General features: G+C 38.9%; 1 protein-coding gene across 1 annotated transcript in view; it reads right to left on the bottom strand.

Moving 5' to 3' along the window:
* SHQ1 (SHQ1, H/ACA ribonucleoprotein assembly factor) overlaps window positions 1–18,413 on the bottom strand; it is a 101,068-nt gene that overhangs the window by 26,188 nt on the left and 56,467 nt on the right. The window contains exon 10 of the mRNA XM_068982755.1: window positions 15,845–15,965. Coding sequence (XP_068838856.1) covers window positions 15,845–15,965 — 121 coding nt within the window. The remainder of the gene's footprint in view (window positions 1–15,844; window positions 15,966–18,413) is intronic.

Here is an 18,413-nt window from a genome sequence, read left to right as displayed (position 1 = left end):
TAACCAAAATACACTTATCTAAGGAATGCAAGGCCCAATTTAAGTTAGAAATTTTTAAAAATGTCATTCATTCAGTTCAGTTCAATCAGTTGTGTCCAACTCTTTGTGACCCCATGAACCACACCATGCCAGGCCTCCCTGTCCATCACCAACTCCCGGAGTTCACTCAAACTCATGTCCATTGAGTCGGTGATGCCATCCAACCATCTCATCCTCTGTTGTCCCCTTCTCCTCCTGCCCTCAATCTTTCCCAGCATCAGGGTCTTTTCAAATGAGTCAGCTCTCTGCATCAGGTGGCCAAAAAAGAGTTTCAGCTTCAACATCAGTCCTTCCAATGAACACCCAGGACTGATCTCCTTTAGGATGGATTGGTTGGATCTCCTTGCAGTCCAAGGGACTCTCAAGAGTCTTCTCCAACACCACAGTTCAAAAGCATCAATTCTTCGGCACTCAGCTTTCTTTATAGTCCAACTCTCACATCCATACATGACCACTGGAAAAACCATAGCCTTGACTAGATGGACCTTTGCTGACAAAGTAATGTCTCTGCTTTTCAATATGCTGTCTAGGCTGGTCATAACTATCCTTCCAAGGAGCAAGAGTCTTTTAATTTCATGGCTGCAGTGACCATCTGCAGTGATTTTGGAGCCCCCAAAAATAACGTCTGTCACTGTTTCTACTATTTCCCCATCTATTTCCCATGAAGTGATGGGACCAGACGCCATGATATTCATTTTCTGAATGTTGACCTTTAGCCAACTTTTTCACTCTCCTCTTTCACTTTCATCAAGAGGCTTTTTAGTTCTTTGCTTTCTGCCATAAGCGTAGAGTCATCTGCATATCTGAGGTTATTGATATTTCTCCCAGCAATCTTCATTCCAGCTTGTGCTTCCACCAGCCCAGCGTTTCTCATGATGTACTCTGCATATAAGTTAAATAAGCATGGTGACAATATACAGCCTTGACATACTCCTTTTCCTATTTGGAACCAGTCTGTTGTTCCATGTCCAGGTCTAACTGTTGCTTCCTGACCTGCATATAGGTTTCTCAAGAGGCAGGTCAGGTGGTCTGGTATTCCCATCTCTTTTAGAATTTTCCAGTTTATTGTGATCCACACAGTCAAAGGCTTTGGCATAGTCAAGAAAGCAGAAATAGATGTTTTTCTGGAACTCTCTTGCTTTTTCCACAACCCAGTGGATGTTGGCAATTTGATCTCTGGTTCATCTGCCTTTTCTAAACCCAGCTTGAACATCTGGAAGTTCACGGTTCACGTATTGCTAAAGCCTGGCCTGGAGAATTTTGAGCATTACTTTACTAGTGTGTGAGGTGAGTGCAATTGTGCGGTAGCTTGAGCATTCTTTGGCATTGCCTTTCTTTGGGATTGGAATGAAAACCGACCTTTTCCAGTCCTGTGGCCACTACTGGGTTTTCCAAATTTGCTGGCATATTGAGTACGGCACTTTCACAGCATCATCTTTTAGGATTTGAAATAGCTCAACCAGAATTCCACCACCTCCACTAGCTTTTTCATAGTGATGCTTCCTAAGGCCCACTTGATTTCACGTTCCAGGATGTCTGGCTCTAGATGAGTGATCACACCATCATGATTATCAGGGTCGTGAAGATCTTTTTTGTACAGTTCTTCTGTGTATTCTTGCCACCTCTTCTTAATATCTTCTGCTTCTGTTAGGTCTATACCATTTCTGTCCTTTATCGAGCCCATCTTTGCATGAAATGTTTCCTTGGTAACTCTAATTTGCTTGAAGAGATCTCTAGTCTTTCTCATTCTATTGTTTTCCTCTATTTCTTTGCATTGATCACTGAGGAAGGCTTTCTTATCTCTCCTTGCTATTCTTGGGAACTCTGCATTCACATGGGTATATCATTCCTTTCCTCCTTTGCTTTTCGCTTCCCTTCTTTTCACAGCTATTTGTAAGGCCTCCTCAGACAGCCATTTTGCTTTTTTGTATTTTTTTTTTTTTGGCGATGGTCTTGATTCCTGTTTCCTATACAGTGTCACAAACCTCCATCCATAGTTCATCAGGCACTCACTCTATCAGATCTAGTCCCTTAAATCTATTTCCCACTTCCACTGTATAATCATAAGGGATTTGATTTAGGTCATAGCTGAATAGTCTAGTAGCAGATTAAAGAAGAAAATCCTTAAGATCATCCCAAAAGATGAGGAAAATATGTGATAAAATTTGATGACCATTTGGGATTGTAACTCTTAGCAAAACCTATGAATAACGGGAACCTTTCTTAACATGATACAGGGCTATCTACAGAAGCCTGCAGCAAACACCAATTTAATGGTGAATTGCTGAAAGTTTTTTCTAAAAAAGATAAAGAGCAAGATAAGAAGTACTTTACCACCACATCTATTCAGTATTTTACTGGAGGCTCTAGTCAGTCTAATACGATGAAAAAGAAGACAAAAAGAAATAAAAGATATAAAGATTGGAAAAGAAGAAATCTAACTGCTATTATTTGCATTGCTATCATTGCCTATATCAAAACTGGGGAGAAACTGTAAGTTGATAAGAGAGTTTAACAAGGTAGCTGGATACAAAAATCAGTATTAAAAAATGAATTATATTTCTGCATATTTTAAACAAGAAGTTTGAAAATTAAATTTTTTAAAAAATATCATTTATAATAGCAAAGCAAAAAATAAAGCAGTAAATCTAGCAAAATATGTGTAAAGTCTTTATGGTGTATTATTATACAATTTTATTAAAAGACATCTAAGAAAACTTAAGAGAGTCACACCATGTTATTGCAAAGAGATGAAATGTTTTAGTCTCCCCAAACTAATAAATAGATTCAAAGCAATTCCAGCCAAAGTGTTATTCATGGAATTTGACAAGCTGATTCTAAGATGCAAAGCTGCAGTAATTAAGAAAGCATGGCATTGGCACATGATAGACAAGTAAATCAGTGAAACTGAAGAGACAACCCAGAGGCAGACCCGTGTATATATGTAAACTTGACGTATGACAGAGTGAGCACTGCCGGATGCATGGGGAAAGGATGGACTATTTAATAAATGAAGCCGGAATAAGGTTATCCATATGGGGAAAAAATGAAACCGGATCCCCTACCTCATAAAACATACAAAAATCAGTTCCAGGTGGACTAAAGACTTAGATGCTAAACCCAAGGGAATAAAAATTTTAGAAGATACTATATGAGACTATCTTTATGACAAGCAAATCAAAAACCTTTCTTAAACAAGAAACAAAATGCATACCCCAAAAGGAATATATTGATAAATCCTACAACATTAAAATTAAAAACTTCTGTTTATATAGACACTACAAGGAGACTGGAAGATAAAATACAAAATGGGGGGAAATGTTTGCAACATATTTAATCAATAAAGGACTAGTATCTAGACTATCAGGGAAATCTAAAAATCAAAAAGAAAAAGATAGGCTTAATGAAAATAAGGCCAATACAACAGACAGATATTTCACAAAAGAAGGGACATGAATGGCTAATAAATACATGAAAGGATGCTTAGATAACACTTGTTACCAAGAAAATAAAAATTACAAAAGAAACTCTTTCACAGCCTTGAAGGTGAAGGTGAAGGTGAAGTCGCTCAGTCGTGTCCGATTCTTTGCGACCCCGTGGACGGTAACCTACTAGGCTTCTCCATCCATGGGATTCTCCAGGCAAGAATACTGGAGTGGATTGCTATTTCCTTCTCCAGGGGATCTTCCCAACCCAGGGATCGAACCCAGGTCTCCCGCATTGGAGGCAGATGCTCTAACCTCTGAGCCACCAGGGAAGCCTTATAGAATGTCAGATTTTAAAATCTGAACAATGCAAGTATTGGTATGAAGGATGAGCTAGGGAATAAGTTGAAATAAATTGGTACAGCCACTTTGGAAAATAGTTTGGCATTACCCAGTAAAGTCTAACTGGCTTATAGCCATCCCCTAAATCCCAGAAATTCCACTCCAGAGTAAAAGGGTTTACTCAAAAAGTTGCACAAGTGCACCATGAAGCATGAACAAATATGTTCAGAGCAGGATTTTTCTCATAACCCCAAATGGGAACCATTCATCAACAATACAACACACATTACAATAGATAAACAAACTGCAGTCGATTCACACAGCAGGAAAATAAACTATACCTATATGCACCATCTTCCCTGGTGGCTTCCCTGGTGGATCAGACAGTAAAGAATCTGCCTGCAATGTAGGAGGACCCAGGTTCGATTCCTGGGTCAGGAAGATCCCCTGGAGAAGGGAACAGCAACCCAGTATTCTTGCCTGGAGAATTCCATGGACAGAGGAGTCTGGGGAGCTAAAGTCCATGGGGTTGTAAAAAGTCAGACACGACTGAGTGATTAACACTTTCATTTTCTACATGCATCATCATGGATAAATTTAAAAAAAAAAAAGAAAAAACATTATGTGAGAATTGCAAGTAAAGGAAGAACACATACAGTATGATTCTATTTACATACAGTTCAGAAGCAAGTGAAACTAAAACTAAACTTGGGATAAATACAATGGTAAAACCATAAGGGAAAGCAAGGTAATGATTAACACAAAATTCATAATTGTGGTTAGCAAAGGGAAGAGAGAAATATGACTGGGACTTCTCCCATAGGGTGCCTCTAGGAAACTGGTAATGCTCTACTTCTTAGGATTGGTGGTAAATATATGCATGTTCAATTTTTTAATTATTCTTAAAGTATACACATATATCTTATATTATTGTAATATTTCATAAGAAAATATTTTTTAAAAATAAACTTTATAAACATACAAAAAAGGCAAATAAGCTATATAACTGAACCCAATAGTTCCATTAAAGAAAAAAAATCCACAGAGGCAAAGAAAGAAAATTAACCATTAGTTTTAGCAGACCACCCCAAAAGAAGCTAAGTTCTGTAAATAGAGGAATTTTTCTAACAAAAGTCAACAGCCTGAGAATTATGTTTCCCAAATGTGTTCTCATCACTTCTTCGGCTGTGCAAGCCACAAACTCAGACATAATCTTCCATGATGTCTTTTCCCTTTCTCCTCAAATTCATTTTAGTTTCTAAATCCTAATTTCCTCGTCAGGTTACATTCATTCTTTACAAGAACTTTTCTAGCTGGTACAACATGCAATTCACACTATTACCCTAGTGATCTCCCATCATGTACCTACGACCTTTTTCCAGCTTCCCATTGCACTTAAGATAAAGATTCTTAACATTACATAGAAGCTACTCTACAGTCTGGGCCCTGCCTGAATCACCAGCCACATCCTGATCCATCCACACATACATACACCTTTTAGGTTTCAGACATTCTGGTTCCTTCAGTTTCTTGAACACATATAAAATTCCCTCCTGCCACAAGGCCTCTGCAAGTAGTGGACCTACTACATTCTAGGTGAAATCCTAGAATGTTAAAATTCACCACTTCTCTTAACTTCTGGTTGAGCAGATGCTCAATAATTATTTTTTCAAATCAGTAATTAACAATGAAATAACAAAATGATTCCTCACAGAATCATACATCTTGAGAAAGAATCTCTATCTCATCCCACTCCCAGATCTATATAATCATCCATTTCAAATTTCAATCATTTTGCTTCACAATGATAGTCATCTTTTTATTCTTTCATACAATAAGAAGCTCAAAAGCAAAAGACAAAACCTCTGTAGTCCAAAGTGTCCAAGAAATATGTGCTACCATTGAGACAAAGGCCCTGCCTTCCGAGTCGGGCTTATCTCTCTCCACTAAGCAAGCAGGACATACAACTAAGGCAGGAAGGGACCATTTCATAGCTAGCATGAATCTCACGCTCCAAAAGTTGAGTTTCTATGTCTTCAACTAAGTTCAAGCAATTGGCAGAGCCTGACTGGAGTCCCTGAACCTCAACTCCAGTTTCTTAGGCAAAACAACCCCTTCCCAGCCATAATTCAGGCTGAGAATAAATATACTGCTTCCCTTTGGAAACAAGGATGGTTGTTCCTCTAAACTTCAGACCATTATTTTAAAAAGTTTGGTACCCACAAAACATAATTTTTGCTACTGATCCATATATTAAATATTAGTGAAGCTTAATATTCTTCTTAATAAACACAGATCTAGACAGTTTTCCTGCATGCTAATAAGACTGTTTTATGCTTTCCATGGCCTAAGATCACCTCACTCTGGAGGTGACTGCAATAGATTCGGAAAATAAACATCTAAATTGTAACCACAATTTTACAGTATTAGAAAACTATGCACAAAAAAGAGATAAATATAACATAAAAATAGAAAACAGTACTCTTCATGAAAATACTACATCATTTTAACAAAAGCAGAAGCTTCTATGAGGAAATGACAATACAAGCATGGAAAAGCTGACACTTCCCTTAGTGTAAACCTTCTAAAAGGCCACACTAAGTGAAAACGTCTAGAAATGGACCAGGAATTTGCTGAAACCCATCTGTTTAAAAAAGAATCTGTCAAATTCTTTCAATGCTCTATTCATATCTATATTTTACAAGATAAACACTATTTCCTGGACTGTTTAAACGGAGAACAGCAAATAATCAATGATAAAATTATCTACAATAAATGTTATACATCACTCACAATAGAGCAATAAACTTCAGAGGCCCTTTTCCAACATCATTTCCCATCCCAAGCACAATACTCTCTAAAGCTCTATTTATAATTTTCCCAGCTTCTATTTATTCAGGAAAGTAGTCAGAGCAGGAAATGGGACCAGTCAAATGATCACAATCAATCTCATCACCTTCACAACATGCTGTGAATGTAATTAATCCTCTATTTATTTAGGGGACTTCACACCCCTTACATTAAGACAGCAACTCCCTGCTGGCTTAGGTTGAGATAATTATGTTATAACAAGGATTGGGTTTCAATCATATTTAGCAGAAGAAAAAGGAAACTGTACTTGAAGTTGTCAGTTTTTTTAAAAAAGCTTTCTTGTGACTCCATTCAAAGGACGCTCTTGACAAAGCTCTTCTTAAACAGAGCACTTTCTAAGTACGATAACCACACATACACCACATTAATCAATGTAAGCCTCTTCTCTGAATGAGACATGAAGACCATCCGAGCACAGGGAAAAGTCTATCTGAAGCAGAAAATACTGGTTTACAAAAGCTGACTACATCAATCCCCACCTGAACTCACTTGATCCTGCAGATCTTCTCCACTGAGAATCCTTCCAAGACCTTTGACATGCAAAAAGTACATTAGAGCAAGGGAGGTGAAGGAAAATACCAATTTGCTCACACAGTAGCTAATTATACTCCATGAAAAGCCAGGGCTCCAGCAAGCCAAAACCAAGGATTTGAGAAGTCTGAAGCCAAGTATCCAGAAATGAAACGAGTAAGGACAGAGACAAAAAACAAACACAGCCACCCAGCTGTAGCTCTCGAATGGGCGTGACACACACAAACCTCCATGTAGCAATAAATGCAGGCACTTTCCGGTCTGGGAGCTGCCAAGTCACCCCTGCAAGTTTCTTTTTTAACAAGAACTTGTTCACACTTTTTCCACTAAATCCTCCACCTTTAGAAAATCAGTAAGAAAATATAAAGTCTTACTTTATTTTTACAAATCTGTTCTATTTTTATTAATCTAGCAAAATCACAATACCTACAGTACAGGTAGAAGTAACAATAATAAATGAATTATGTCTTCAAATTTCTAAAAATTCTCCCACCTGCCAAACTATTTTTTTCCCAAGGTCTGGATTAGAATGTTTGTATGTATTAAGCCCCTCAAGTAAATCTTAACATATCTCAATAATATTTTATTGCCTTTTGATAACATTTAAGCTCTTGAAAAAACAAAACATGCAAGAAACAGAGCTTAACCGATCTGAGTCCCCGTTCTTAGTAAAAAACAAAACAAAATGTGATATCCTGAAACAGGAAAAGGATGTTAGTTAAGAAGTAGGAAAATCTAAATAAATCTATGGGCTTTAGCTAACAATAATGTATCAATAATGGTTCTTTGTGACAAATGACCATATGGATATAAAAAGTTAGTTATAGGGGAAACTGAGTCTGGGACATTTGGGAACTCTCTAAACCATATTCATAATTTTTCTGTAAATCTAAAACTATTCCAAAATAAAAAAGGCTACTTAAAAAAAAAGGATACTACAAATTTTAAAAAACAAGCAAAAACAACAACAAAAAGCTCCACAAACCTTGGAACATTCAGATACAGGATTCTTTGACAAGTTTTCTCAATGTATATAGTTACAGGGAGCATTTGTATCTTTACAAAGGGTTATTTTGACCTGAAATCTTTAGGAACATTCATAATCCCATGACTCACTGGCACATTTCTTGTTAGAGAAGTCTAATGAAGAGCAGGGGTCCCCAGTGGGCATTGCTGAACTACTGGTGATAAGGTGAAGAACCATTAAGTAAATCCTTTCTATATGAAACCTCACTGAAGGGCTACAAGTGAATGGAGATTGGCATGTACTAATCTTTTCTTACAGAGATAAAACCCACTCCCATCCAGGATGAATTTGTGGATTTAATTAAAAATAAACAGTAAAACTGAAGAGCAACTTGACAGGCCAGAATAAGCACCTTACCAAGAATGATTTCAAATCAAGGGAGGTTTAACTTGCTTGAAATTCTGCACAATTGTTTCTTGAAATTTCTACATGCTAATCATTAGCAGCTAATGTAACACTTAACATTGTACCATTTGTCAGAGAAGTAACTTCCCCCGAAGTAGTGAAACCACCTAAAGTGCCTGATTATCATTTGGTTATGCCTGAATTAAACAGACCTCTGAAATCAGCCACAGCACTGTATTTTTATTGTGATCATCAGTGACATGGGCAGCAGGGCTCTCCCTCAGCTATGACTCAGATAGGTGTCATGAAATTACAGCAGTCCTCTTTAGAGGTCTGCATGCCACACATGCACCACACCCTGCTCTGAGAAAGGCTCAAAGTGGGCCCTGGGACTATGTGTATACCACTTTAGGGGGCACATGCCCACTGTCATCAAGGCAACTAGACCAGAAACAAACATTGACCCACACTGGATCAACCACGTGCTCCTCCCTTGGAATCATAAGCAAGGGACTCTAGTCCATCCCTACTGAAACTAGGCACATGGAAACTCAGAGCAGTGGAAAAGCCATTCTCCTTCTCATGCATCAAGGAAGAAAAGCAGCAAGGACTTACAGAAAGAAGCAACATGAGGGACACAGGTCACCAGAAAGTCAGCCAACTGTCGTACTTTGTGCCTTGAGCTCAGGGATTCAACTGCACTCCCAGCATCTGGGTCCCAGAAGATAACTGAAAGCCTTCTGATAACGTCCCCACTTTTACTATAAAAGTCCGAGTGGGTTTCTTGTTTGTAACCAAGCGATTTCTACATAAAAATACTGTTGTATGTTGTAGTCTCCAGACACTGAAGGGAGAAATAAGAGTTTCATCTCTGGCCCTGTTACTAAAACGCCGGGACCCCAGGCTAACTGCAGACTCTCTCATTCAATAATAAAGGGACACTAAAGGACAGATAAAACTTGTGATCCAAAAGCAAAAACGCCTCACATCCATTCTTCCCCTTCAATGACCAGAGCTACAACAGGAAATCTATTCTCCATGTTGCTTACATGTTTGACTTGTCTATTCCTCTGCATGATGCTGTTTGCCCAGCCTGGAATGCACCTACTCCTGATTATTATTATACTCATATGTGAAACAGTGCTGTGCAATCAGATACCATTTTTTATGTTTTGCTATTAATTCATATCCTTCTTTGTCCAACTCTTCTCCATACATCTTTTCCAGCTGTGATCCAAATGTTCCTGACTCTTTTTTCACGGATACTCCTTAGAGATCTCAAATCAACATTTTAAAAACTGAACTCATCTTACCTCCCTTCTCCTCCATCCTATACCCTTCTCCAATATGATTTAATTTCAGCAAATGCACCTCCAACCACCTGGTTTACTGGCCAAGTCAAAATTCAGATCTCATCTTTGACTCCCCCACTTCTCTTTGTTGCCTGAGATCCAATTCTTACTTGATCCTCTCTCATCTACCCCTGACCACTCATCTCCTGCCCCACTCTCACTGGCCTCACTCAGGCTACAGCTGCCTTTTGCTTCCATCACCTTTTCTTCTGAAACCAGACTTTCCAGCTTGAATCTGAGCTCTGCCCCTATGCCAGTTCATTTCCCACAGTATGACCTGATGGACCCTCCCAGAATCTAAATCTCACCATGTCACTCACATACATACCCCAGCACTTAAACTCTTTAGATTCTCCACACTCTTCCAGGATAAATTTCAAACATCTTCATGTGGCCAAGGCTCTATAAGAATCAGCCTTATTTCTTTCCTCTCATTCCTGTACCAAGAGTCAACCAACCTGAGCTTTCAAGCTCTTTAAAAGGTCCATATTCTTTTGTCCCTATTGTCTGAAATACTCTCCATGCCTGCTTCCCCATCTGCATCTGACCATCCCCTACTGACCTTTCAGCTCTCACCTTCAACTCTTCTTCCTTCTAGAAGCGGTTTCCGAGACCCTAAGACTAGGCATGTGGCCTTCTAGGTAGTTCCACAGCACCCATACATTCCCACTGCAGCTGCTATTTGGCTACAAAATAATATTCCCTTATATCTGTGTTTCCTGCTAGAAGGTCAGCTGCAAGGTGGTGTGTCTCTTGTTCACCACAGTGGCTCCATCACCTCAGTTCCTAGCACATGGTAGGGCTCGATAATTAGTGATTAAAAAAATAAATAATTCCACTTTTACATCCAATGCTGATGTTTTACCTCTGCATCAGTTACCACCACTCTCATGGCTTTTGGCAGATAAACCAGGAACAAGAGGAAGCCAGAAGGAGGAGATCTACACTCTTCTCAGGAACATAATTCTATTCCCTACCAAAACACATACACAGAAGAAGCAACCAAAGCAGTATGAAGCAATGATAAGGTTCTAAGTTTTCTAAAATTTTAAGATTTTAGTGCAGAAATAGCTTGAGTTTATTCACAATTGAGGAAATGTTACCGAAACGCCAGTCTGTGTGTCTGATACACAGTGAGGCCAAACAATGCCAAAACATCAGAGTTTGGAACAGATAAAGTTTACTGACAGCCTTGCAAGGAGATGGGTGGCTCCTGCCTTAAAACCCCCAATCTCTCCAAAAGCTTTCCTCATAGAAAATGTGAAGGAAGAGAGTGATTAGCTGCTGCAAATTTTTTGGTACCAGATTCTTTGTTCTTGAGGTCATGTCAATGATGTTCCTATAAATCTACACTAAAATAAACAAATGTTATTCTCTGTTCTGACAAGAAAGAGCAAGGTCCCAGGGCACAGCTTTCACCCTCTGAGGTCCAGGTCCTGGCTTGAGAGGAGAGGTTCCCGCAGGGCCAGTTACTCTGCCCCAAAACTCTCACATACCACTCGGCCTGGTCCTCCCGCCAGCGCCCAGGTCTTGGCTAAGGAAGCAGGTCTTAGCTGGCAGCTTCCCCAGAGTCAGGTCCCCAGACGCTGGCCTGCTGTCATCATGGAGGGAGGCACCTAAGACCCAACTGACCCTCAGGTTCCTCAGGAAATTGGAATGGCAGAGGCGGGGCCAGCAGAGTGCATGCCAGGCAGACGGCTGCGGCCGTCAGGTCACAGAGGCAGGGAAACAGAAGAGATTCACCCCACCTCAAAGCGGGCCCAGCCAGTGGGCTGCCTTGGCGAGGGCTTGTTTCCTTGTTTCCTGGACCACCCAGCTCATGAGCTGGCCCAAGGCCAGGTGAGCTAGAGGGCACCAGGAGAAAGCCGGGATCCACCTCTTACCTCACTCTCCACCTCAGGACCACAGCTCCGCTGACGGTTGGCCGAATGGCTCACTAACGGTTGCTCTTTGACAATTATTCATTGTGGGAGGGGCCCAATGCAAAACTGACCAATGGCTGAGCAGGACCACTAACCGTCGCTCTTGGACAGTCATTCGCTTGGGGGAGGGGCCCACTGTGGAAGCTGACCAATGAAAGGCACGCAGCAACCGCCAGGTGTGCTAAGAGCTTCTGCAGAGCAGAACATGCTCTACTACAGAATCTGAGGTCCAGGATTTATCAAATAAAATTCTCTAGCAATGGAGTTGTTTACCTCTACAAACTTTGCACATTAGTGTCCAAGGGGCTGCAAAATAATATTTCATTTCATGGTGAGTGGGAACAATACAAAAAAAGCAGTGAAAAAAACAAACGCACAAAGAACATTAATGAGAGTAAACCATTTATCGGTTCAATGTTCAGTGTTTCAAAGACATATATTTTCTTTTCTCCCCTACAACCACCTACCTTAAAAAACTATACCAGAGAAAACGAAGATATAGAATCTGCACGGACAAGCTCTGACTTATAGTGAAGTTTAGTGGACTTTAGATTTTAACTACTTTAAAAAAAATCCAAAATCTTTGACACAGAAAAACAACATCATATTTTATCCTGTGTCATTTTAAAATACACCATGCATTAAAATACTAACACTGAATGCATTAGATGAAGTAATGGAGTGACTTGCTAAAGTCTTATTGTCAGTGAGAGGCAGGGCTGGAACATATTTTACAGTGTAAGCTTTTCCACTCCAGCTTATACTGCTGCTGCTGCTGCTAAGTCACTTCAGTCGTGTCTGACTCTGTGCGACCCCATAGACAGCAGCCCACCAGGCTCCCCCGTCCCTGGGATTCTCCAGGCAAGAACACTAGAGTGGGTTGCCATTTCCTTCTCCAATGCATGAAAGTGAAAAGTGAAAGTGAAGTCGCTCAGTCGTGTCCGACCCTTAGCGACCCCATGGACTGCAGCCTACCAGGCTCCTCCGTCCATGGGATTTTCGAGGCAAGAGTACTGGAGTGGGGTGCCATTGCCTTCTCCACCAGCTTATACTAAAGAGTGTAAAATGCTAAACTTTCAGTAGGTCAGAACTACCAGTGCTACTGGTGAGCACAGCCCACTAGAAGGAAATCAGGGGAAAGGCGAAATCTTATATAGCTAAAATGTAGCTAAAATTTTCAATAAACATAGGTTAGAGCTGATTTACAGTTTGGTTGAGGGGGAAAAAAAAAGAAGTGTTCCTTCAACTGGCTCTATGAGGTACCATTCAGTTCAACTGAAATTTACTGTGCTCACAAGGGACTGTAATGGGCACTGAGAGGTGCTTATTCACATGGATTTTAAAATTTTATAGGAAGAAAGAGATATGCACCTAAATTACTACAATGAGAGGCAGACACAATGTGTGCCCAAGTGATCTCTAAGCCAAGTGCTATGGGAACATCCTTGAGGAAGACAGAAATTCTTAATCCCTCTTCCTAAAGGAAAAGCCCTCTAAAGGAAAGGTTCCCTCTTCACTCTCCACCCCACACCATATCATGGACAGAGACAACTGCTTGTCTAGGTGGTATATCTGGGAAAACATGCAACCTGGAGCCAGAAGACCTGAGATTATCATAGACATCTCTCTTATAAGATATATGACCTCAAGCAAACCACCTCTGCATGCTGCTACCCAGGGTGTGTCTGCTGTAGGAGCCACCACACTCGAAACTTCCAATGAAGCTTATGATGAAGGATAGCATGAAGCATTTTTTAGAAAAGTGATGTGCAGAATCTATAACTTGAAATAAAAACACACGAGCTTCAGTTTTTATGACCTGCAAGTGTGCTCTACAGGACACAAATGTCACAAGGAAAACTACCTATGAAGCATTGAAGCAAAACCTCATGGTAACTGTTGTCCTAACTTCATTAATTCACCATAAGAATGACTTTGCTGCCCATATTCCAGTAAATTTTTGCCAAAGTAAATATCTGACTGTAAAAATGGAATGCTAGTCAGAATGTAGCACTTGTCTGGTACTTCAAATAAAATTTTATACAGTCATTATTAAAAATAAAAAACATCAACTAAAGACTAAGGAAAATGCAGAACTATTTTAATACATAAAAATAAGGCACTAGATTTCACTAACAAATTGTTTGGAAAAGAAATGAGATAGAAAGTGAAAAATTAAGTAAGAAATTAGTTAGGAAAATTATGGACATTCACCATAGTATTATTAATTCAAAGTTCATAATTAAGATGATACTAGAAAGCTCAATTATGCTGTTTGAAAAATTAAGAATGAAATTAGAAAAATTAATTAAAATTCAGTTCTCTTATTTCAAGGGGGAGGGGAAAATAGTTCAAACATAACACACAAAGTGAAAACAACACAGTCTACTTAGAGAAAGGGACGTTACAGTCAAATGGTAAAGTTGAAATTTTCTTTTCCAAAGCAACTTCAAGAGTTCCTGTTGGTTTCTCTCTTCTAATCTGCTCCCTATACATTAACATCTCTTTAAAAATTACTGTCACCATAACAATGACAAGGAGCCTAAGAATGTTATTTGATTTCCTGCAACTTAAAACAAAGGGAAAAACTTTTAAAGCCAAAGAAAGTCCTATTAATCCCCACATCAACTTGAGGGCATTACACTCTTCTACTTCAATGAAATAAGATCTCTCTAGTCAATAAAGAATGCCACAAACAGAGCAAGGAGGCACTCTCAGAAATGGGATCCTAGCATAAACTTCAATGCTCATTACATGGTTATAAAATCCTCACCCTGAAAGAAAAAAGCAAAACCTAAACCCTCACAAATAGACTATTTCAATTTAATTTTATTATGAAAACAACAGGAAATGGCAGCAGGGTATTTGATAAGCTCAATTAGCAGAAGGCTCAAATGAAGTGATGACATACCATTATGACCTCAGGGGTTAAAGATGCAATTTTCCATCTGGTGAAATCTAGATTTCTTCTTCGAATGCTGACACCACCTGCTGTATGCTATTAGGCATTATCTTGAGCAGTCCCTAAGCATTTTGCTTATAACAGGTACATCCTCAAGTTTTTTTCTTACATCACTCTGCCATATAATTGCTTCCCCATGAACAGAAATCAAAAATAAATTCTATATAATGGCTTGTTCAAAACAGGCATTAAAAGCCATCCTAACGCATTCATTTACCATTCACAGTAATAGTAAAAATATTATCATTTATCTTCTAAGTCACAAATGATATTATGCCATTATTTTCTATACACCTAAGAATTATTCCAACCAAAGGCTCTTTTTGTATGTTCTCAATTAACAGCCTCCTACTACTAAAATGGATATTTTGGGCATGTCTGATAAGAATTAGGTCTATAGAACATTCTTAACAAAATGAAAATTCATTGTATTTTTAAACTTGATAAGCTTCCTTGGGTGAGACTGTGGTAAACAATTAAAAAATGTTTTTTTACATACCAAGTTCAAGGAGCTCATTTCTTAGTGTTCAGACCCTTAGATACACTTAATTAGGCTCTGAAAGTTGTTCTTATACTCTGAATAAAGGATTCTATTTGCCAGTGATTAACCAAAGAGGGCACAGTTATTTTCATTAGATCTGATTAGGTCTCTATCCTGTCATGTTACACATTTGCTAGCACACACACTCACATTCAAACTCCCCTATAAATAAACTACAGATACAGGTTCAGATAGACCAGTCTTGCAGTTTCATTGGGAACAGTCAATAGTGTAACAATGAATAGTCACAACTGTTTAACATTTATTTTCCAAGCTATTACTAATTTTTTCTAGAAAACTTCACCTTTCTGTCATCTGCACCTCCTCTCTAAGCAACTTCACCAAGTACCCCATGTTAATCCAGTACTTCTCAAGTATTTGGTAGGTGTACAGGCTTCTCCCTCATTAAAACTAATCCTCCAGGTTATTTTGCTTTCTTCAGTGTTCCAGAAATGGGAGCATGTAGCATACATAACTCAAAACTTACTTGGCTTTCTGAATCCACACACAGTAGTCTGAGATGTAGAGATCATTTAGAATATAAGCTGGGTCATTTTCCTGAAAAATTTTGTGAATGTCCAGTAGACACTTTAAAACTGCACCTTTCCCTAAAAGGAAGTTGAAAAAAAAAATTATCCTCAAGAAAAAAGATCTGATTTTTTTAACAGAAATTCACATACTGAGGAGTAACACATGTATAGCAGCTCAGAGTTTTAATCATTTTTAAATATTTTTCATATTCTTTTATTGCAGGATACCACATCAATATCATTAACTCCAAACCTCTTTATTTCTTTCCTGAAGAATTATAGAAAAATCTTTATACTCTATTGTTATAGTCGATTAATTACGGTTACCATAAAAACACTGTAAGATATGACAAGATACATTAAATAACAAGGAGAGAAGTTATCGTAAGTAAATGAATATTTAAATGTATCATAGCTTTAATTAGATAATGTTTCTCTAATTCAAGCTTTCAAAATACCATGGAAAATTATATTTTCAAATGTCTCTATTTCTTAAATCAATATTGTTTGTCAAGGAATTACCTAGAACAAACTTAAATTTTTCCACCTTAAAGAACTGAAGAAAACTCAGACTGAAAAATATAAAATATCATAACTCTACTTCAAAAACAAACTGACAAAATCACTTGGAAAAAAGGTATCAAGTATCGAAGTCTTGTCCAACTTAATTACTTCTTCCTGTTTGTTCAGTTCCGTTCAGTTCCATTCAGTTCAGTCGCTCAGTCGTGTCCAGCTCTTTGCGACCCCATGAACCACGGCACGCCAGGCCTCCCTGGCCATCATCAACTCCAGGAGTTTAATCAAACTCATGTCCATTGAGTCGGTGATACCATCCAACCATCTTATCCTCTGTCATCCCCTTCTCCTCCTGCCCTCTATCTTTCCCAGCATCAGGGTCTTTTCAAATGAGTCAGTTCTTCGCATCAGGTGGCCAAAGCATTGGAGTTTCAGCTTCAGCATCAGTCCTTCCAATGAACATTCAGGACCGATTTCCTTTAGAATGGACTGGTTGGATCTCCTTGCTGTCCAAGGGACTCTCAAGAGTCTTCTCCAACACCACAGTTCAAAAGCATCAATTCTTCTGTGCTCAGCTTTCTTTATAGTCCAACTCTCACAGCCATACATGACTACTGGAAAAACCACAGCTTTGACTAGACGGACCTTTGTTGACAAAGTAATGTCTCTGCTTTTTAATATGCTGTCTAGGTTGGTCATAACTTTTCTTCCAAGGAGCAATTGTCATTTAATTTCATGGCTGCAGCAACCATCTGCAGTGGTTTTGGAGTTCCAAAAAATAAAAGTCTGTCTATTTGCCATGAAGCGATGGGACCCGATGCCATGATCTTAGCTTTCTGAATGTTGAGTTTTAAGTCAACTTTTTCACTCTCCTCTTTCACTTTCATCAGAGGCTCTTTAGTTCTTCTTTGCTTTCTGCAATCAGGGTTATGTCATCTGCATATCTGAGGTTATTGATATTTCTCCCAGAAATCTTGATTTCAGCTTTTGCTTCATCCAGTCCAGCATTTCTCATGATGTACTCTGCATATAAGTTAAATAAGCAGGGTGACAATATACAACCTTGACGTACTCCTTTTCCTGTTTGGAACCAGTCTGTTGTTCCACATCCGGTTCTCACTGTTGCTTCTTGACCTGCATACAGATTTCTCAGGAAGCAGGTCAGGTGGTCTGGTATTCCCATCTCTTTAAGAATTGTCCACAGTTTGTTGTGATCCACACAGTCAAAGGCTTTGGCATAGTCAATAAAGCAGAAATAGATGTTTTTCTGGAACTCTCTTGCTTTTTCGATGATCCAACGGATGTTGGCAATTTGATCTCTGGTTCCTCTGCCTTTTCTAAATCCTGATTGTTAAATGAACCTAATTTTAACCCAAACCCAAACCTACAAAAGGAACCTTTCACAACTCAACAACAACTCTCTAGGTGTTCCAAACTTCAAGATAGTACCTGAAACTTATCAACTATAAGGCAAATTACTAAATCTACAGTAGTAGCACTTCCTTTGATCTGTGAAATACAGCATTTTCAGTTTAATTGCTCTATTCTTATCTTTATAGTCCTAAAACATGAAAATACTGTCTACTGATTTCGTGAAAACACTGGATGTGCTTTCACTGACATTTCCTACCTGACTTTTAGACATGATAAAAGCATCATGAGCTACCTAATAACACTTCAAGATGCCAAAATTGCAGCCACTAAATTTTTAGCACAATTAACCCTAGAAACGAAGCTTCGAGACAGCAGGGACTTCTATTTTTTTCAGTGGTTAATCCTCAGTACTTAGAACAGAACCCCATAGCAGCAGATTTTTTATTTAAGTATTTTAATGATGAATGAATGACACAGTAATCGCCTGCTTTGTTGTTGTTTAGTTGCTAAGTCATATCCAACTCTTTTGTGACCCCATGGACTGTAGCCCGCCAGGCTCCTCTGACCATGGGATTTCCCAGGGAAGAATACTGGCGTGGGTTACCATTCCTTCTCCAAAGGATCTTCCCCCAGGGA

The sequence above is a fragment of the Capricornis sumatraensis genome, chromosome 10 (genome assembly GCF_032405125.1).
Source record: "Capricornis sumatraensis isolate serow.1 chromosome 10, serow.2, whole genome shotgun sequence".
Lineage (NCBI taxonomy): Eukaryota > Metazoa > Chordata > Mammalia > Artiodactyla > Bovidae > Capricornis > Capricornis sumatraensis.
The sequence above is the reverse complement of the archived record's forward strand: the minus strand, read 5'-3'. Positions and strand labels throughout refer to the sequence as shown.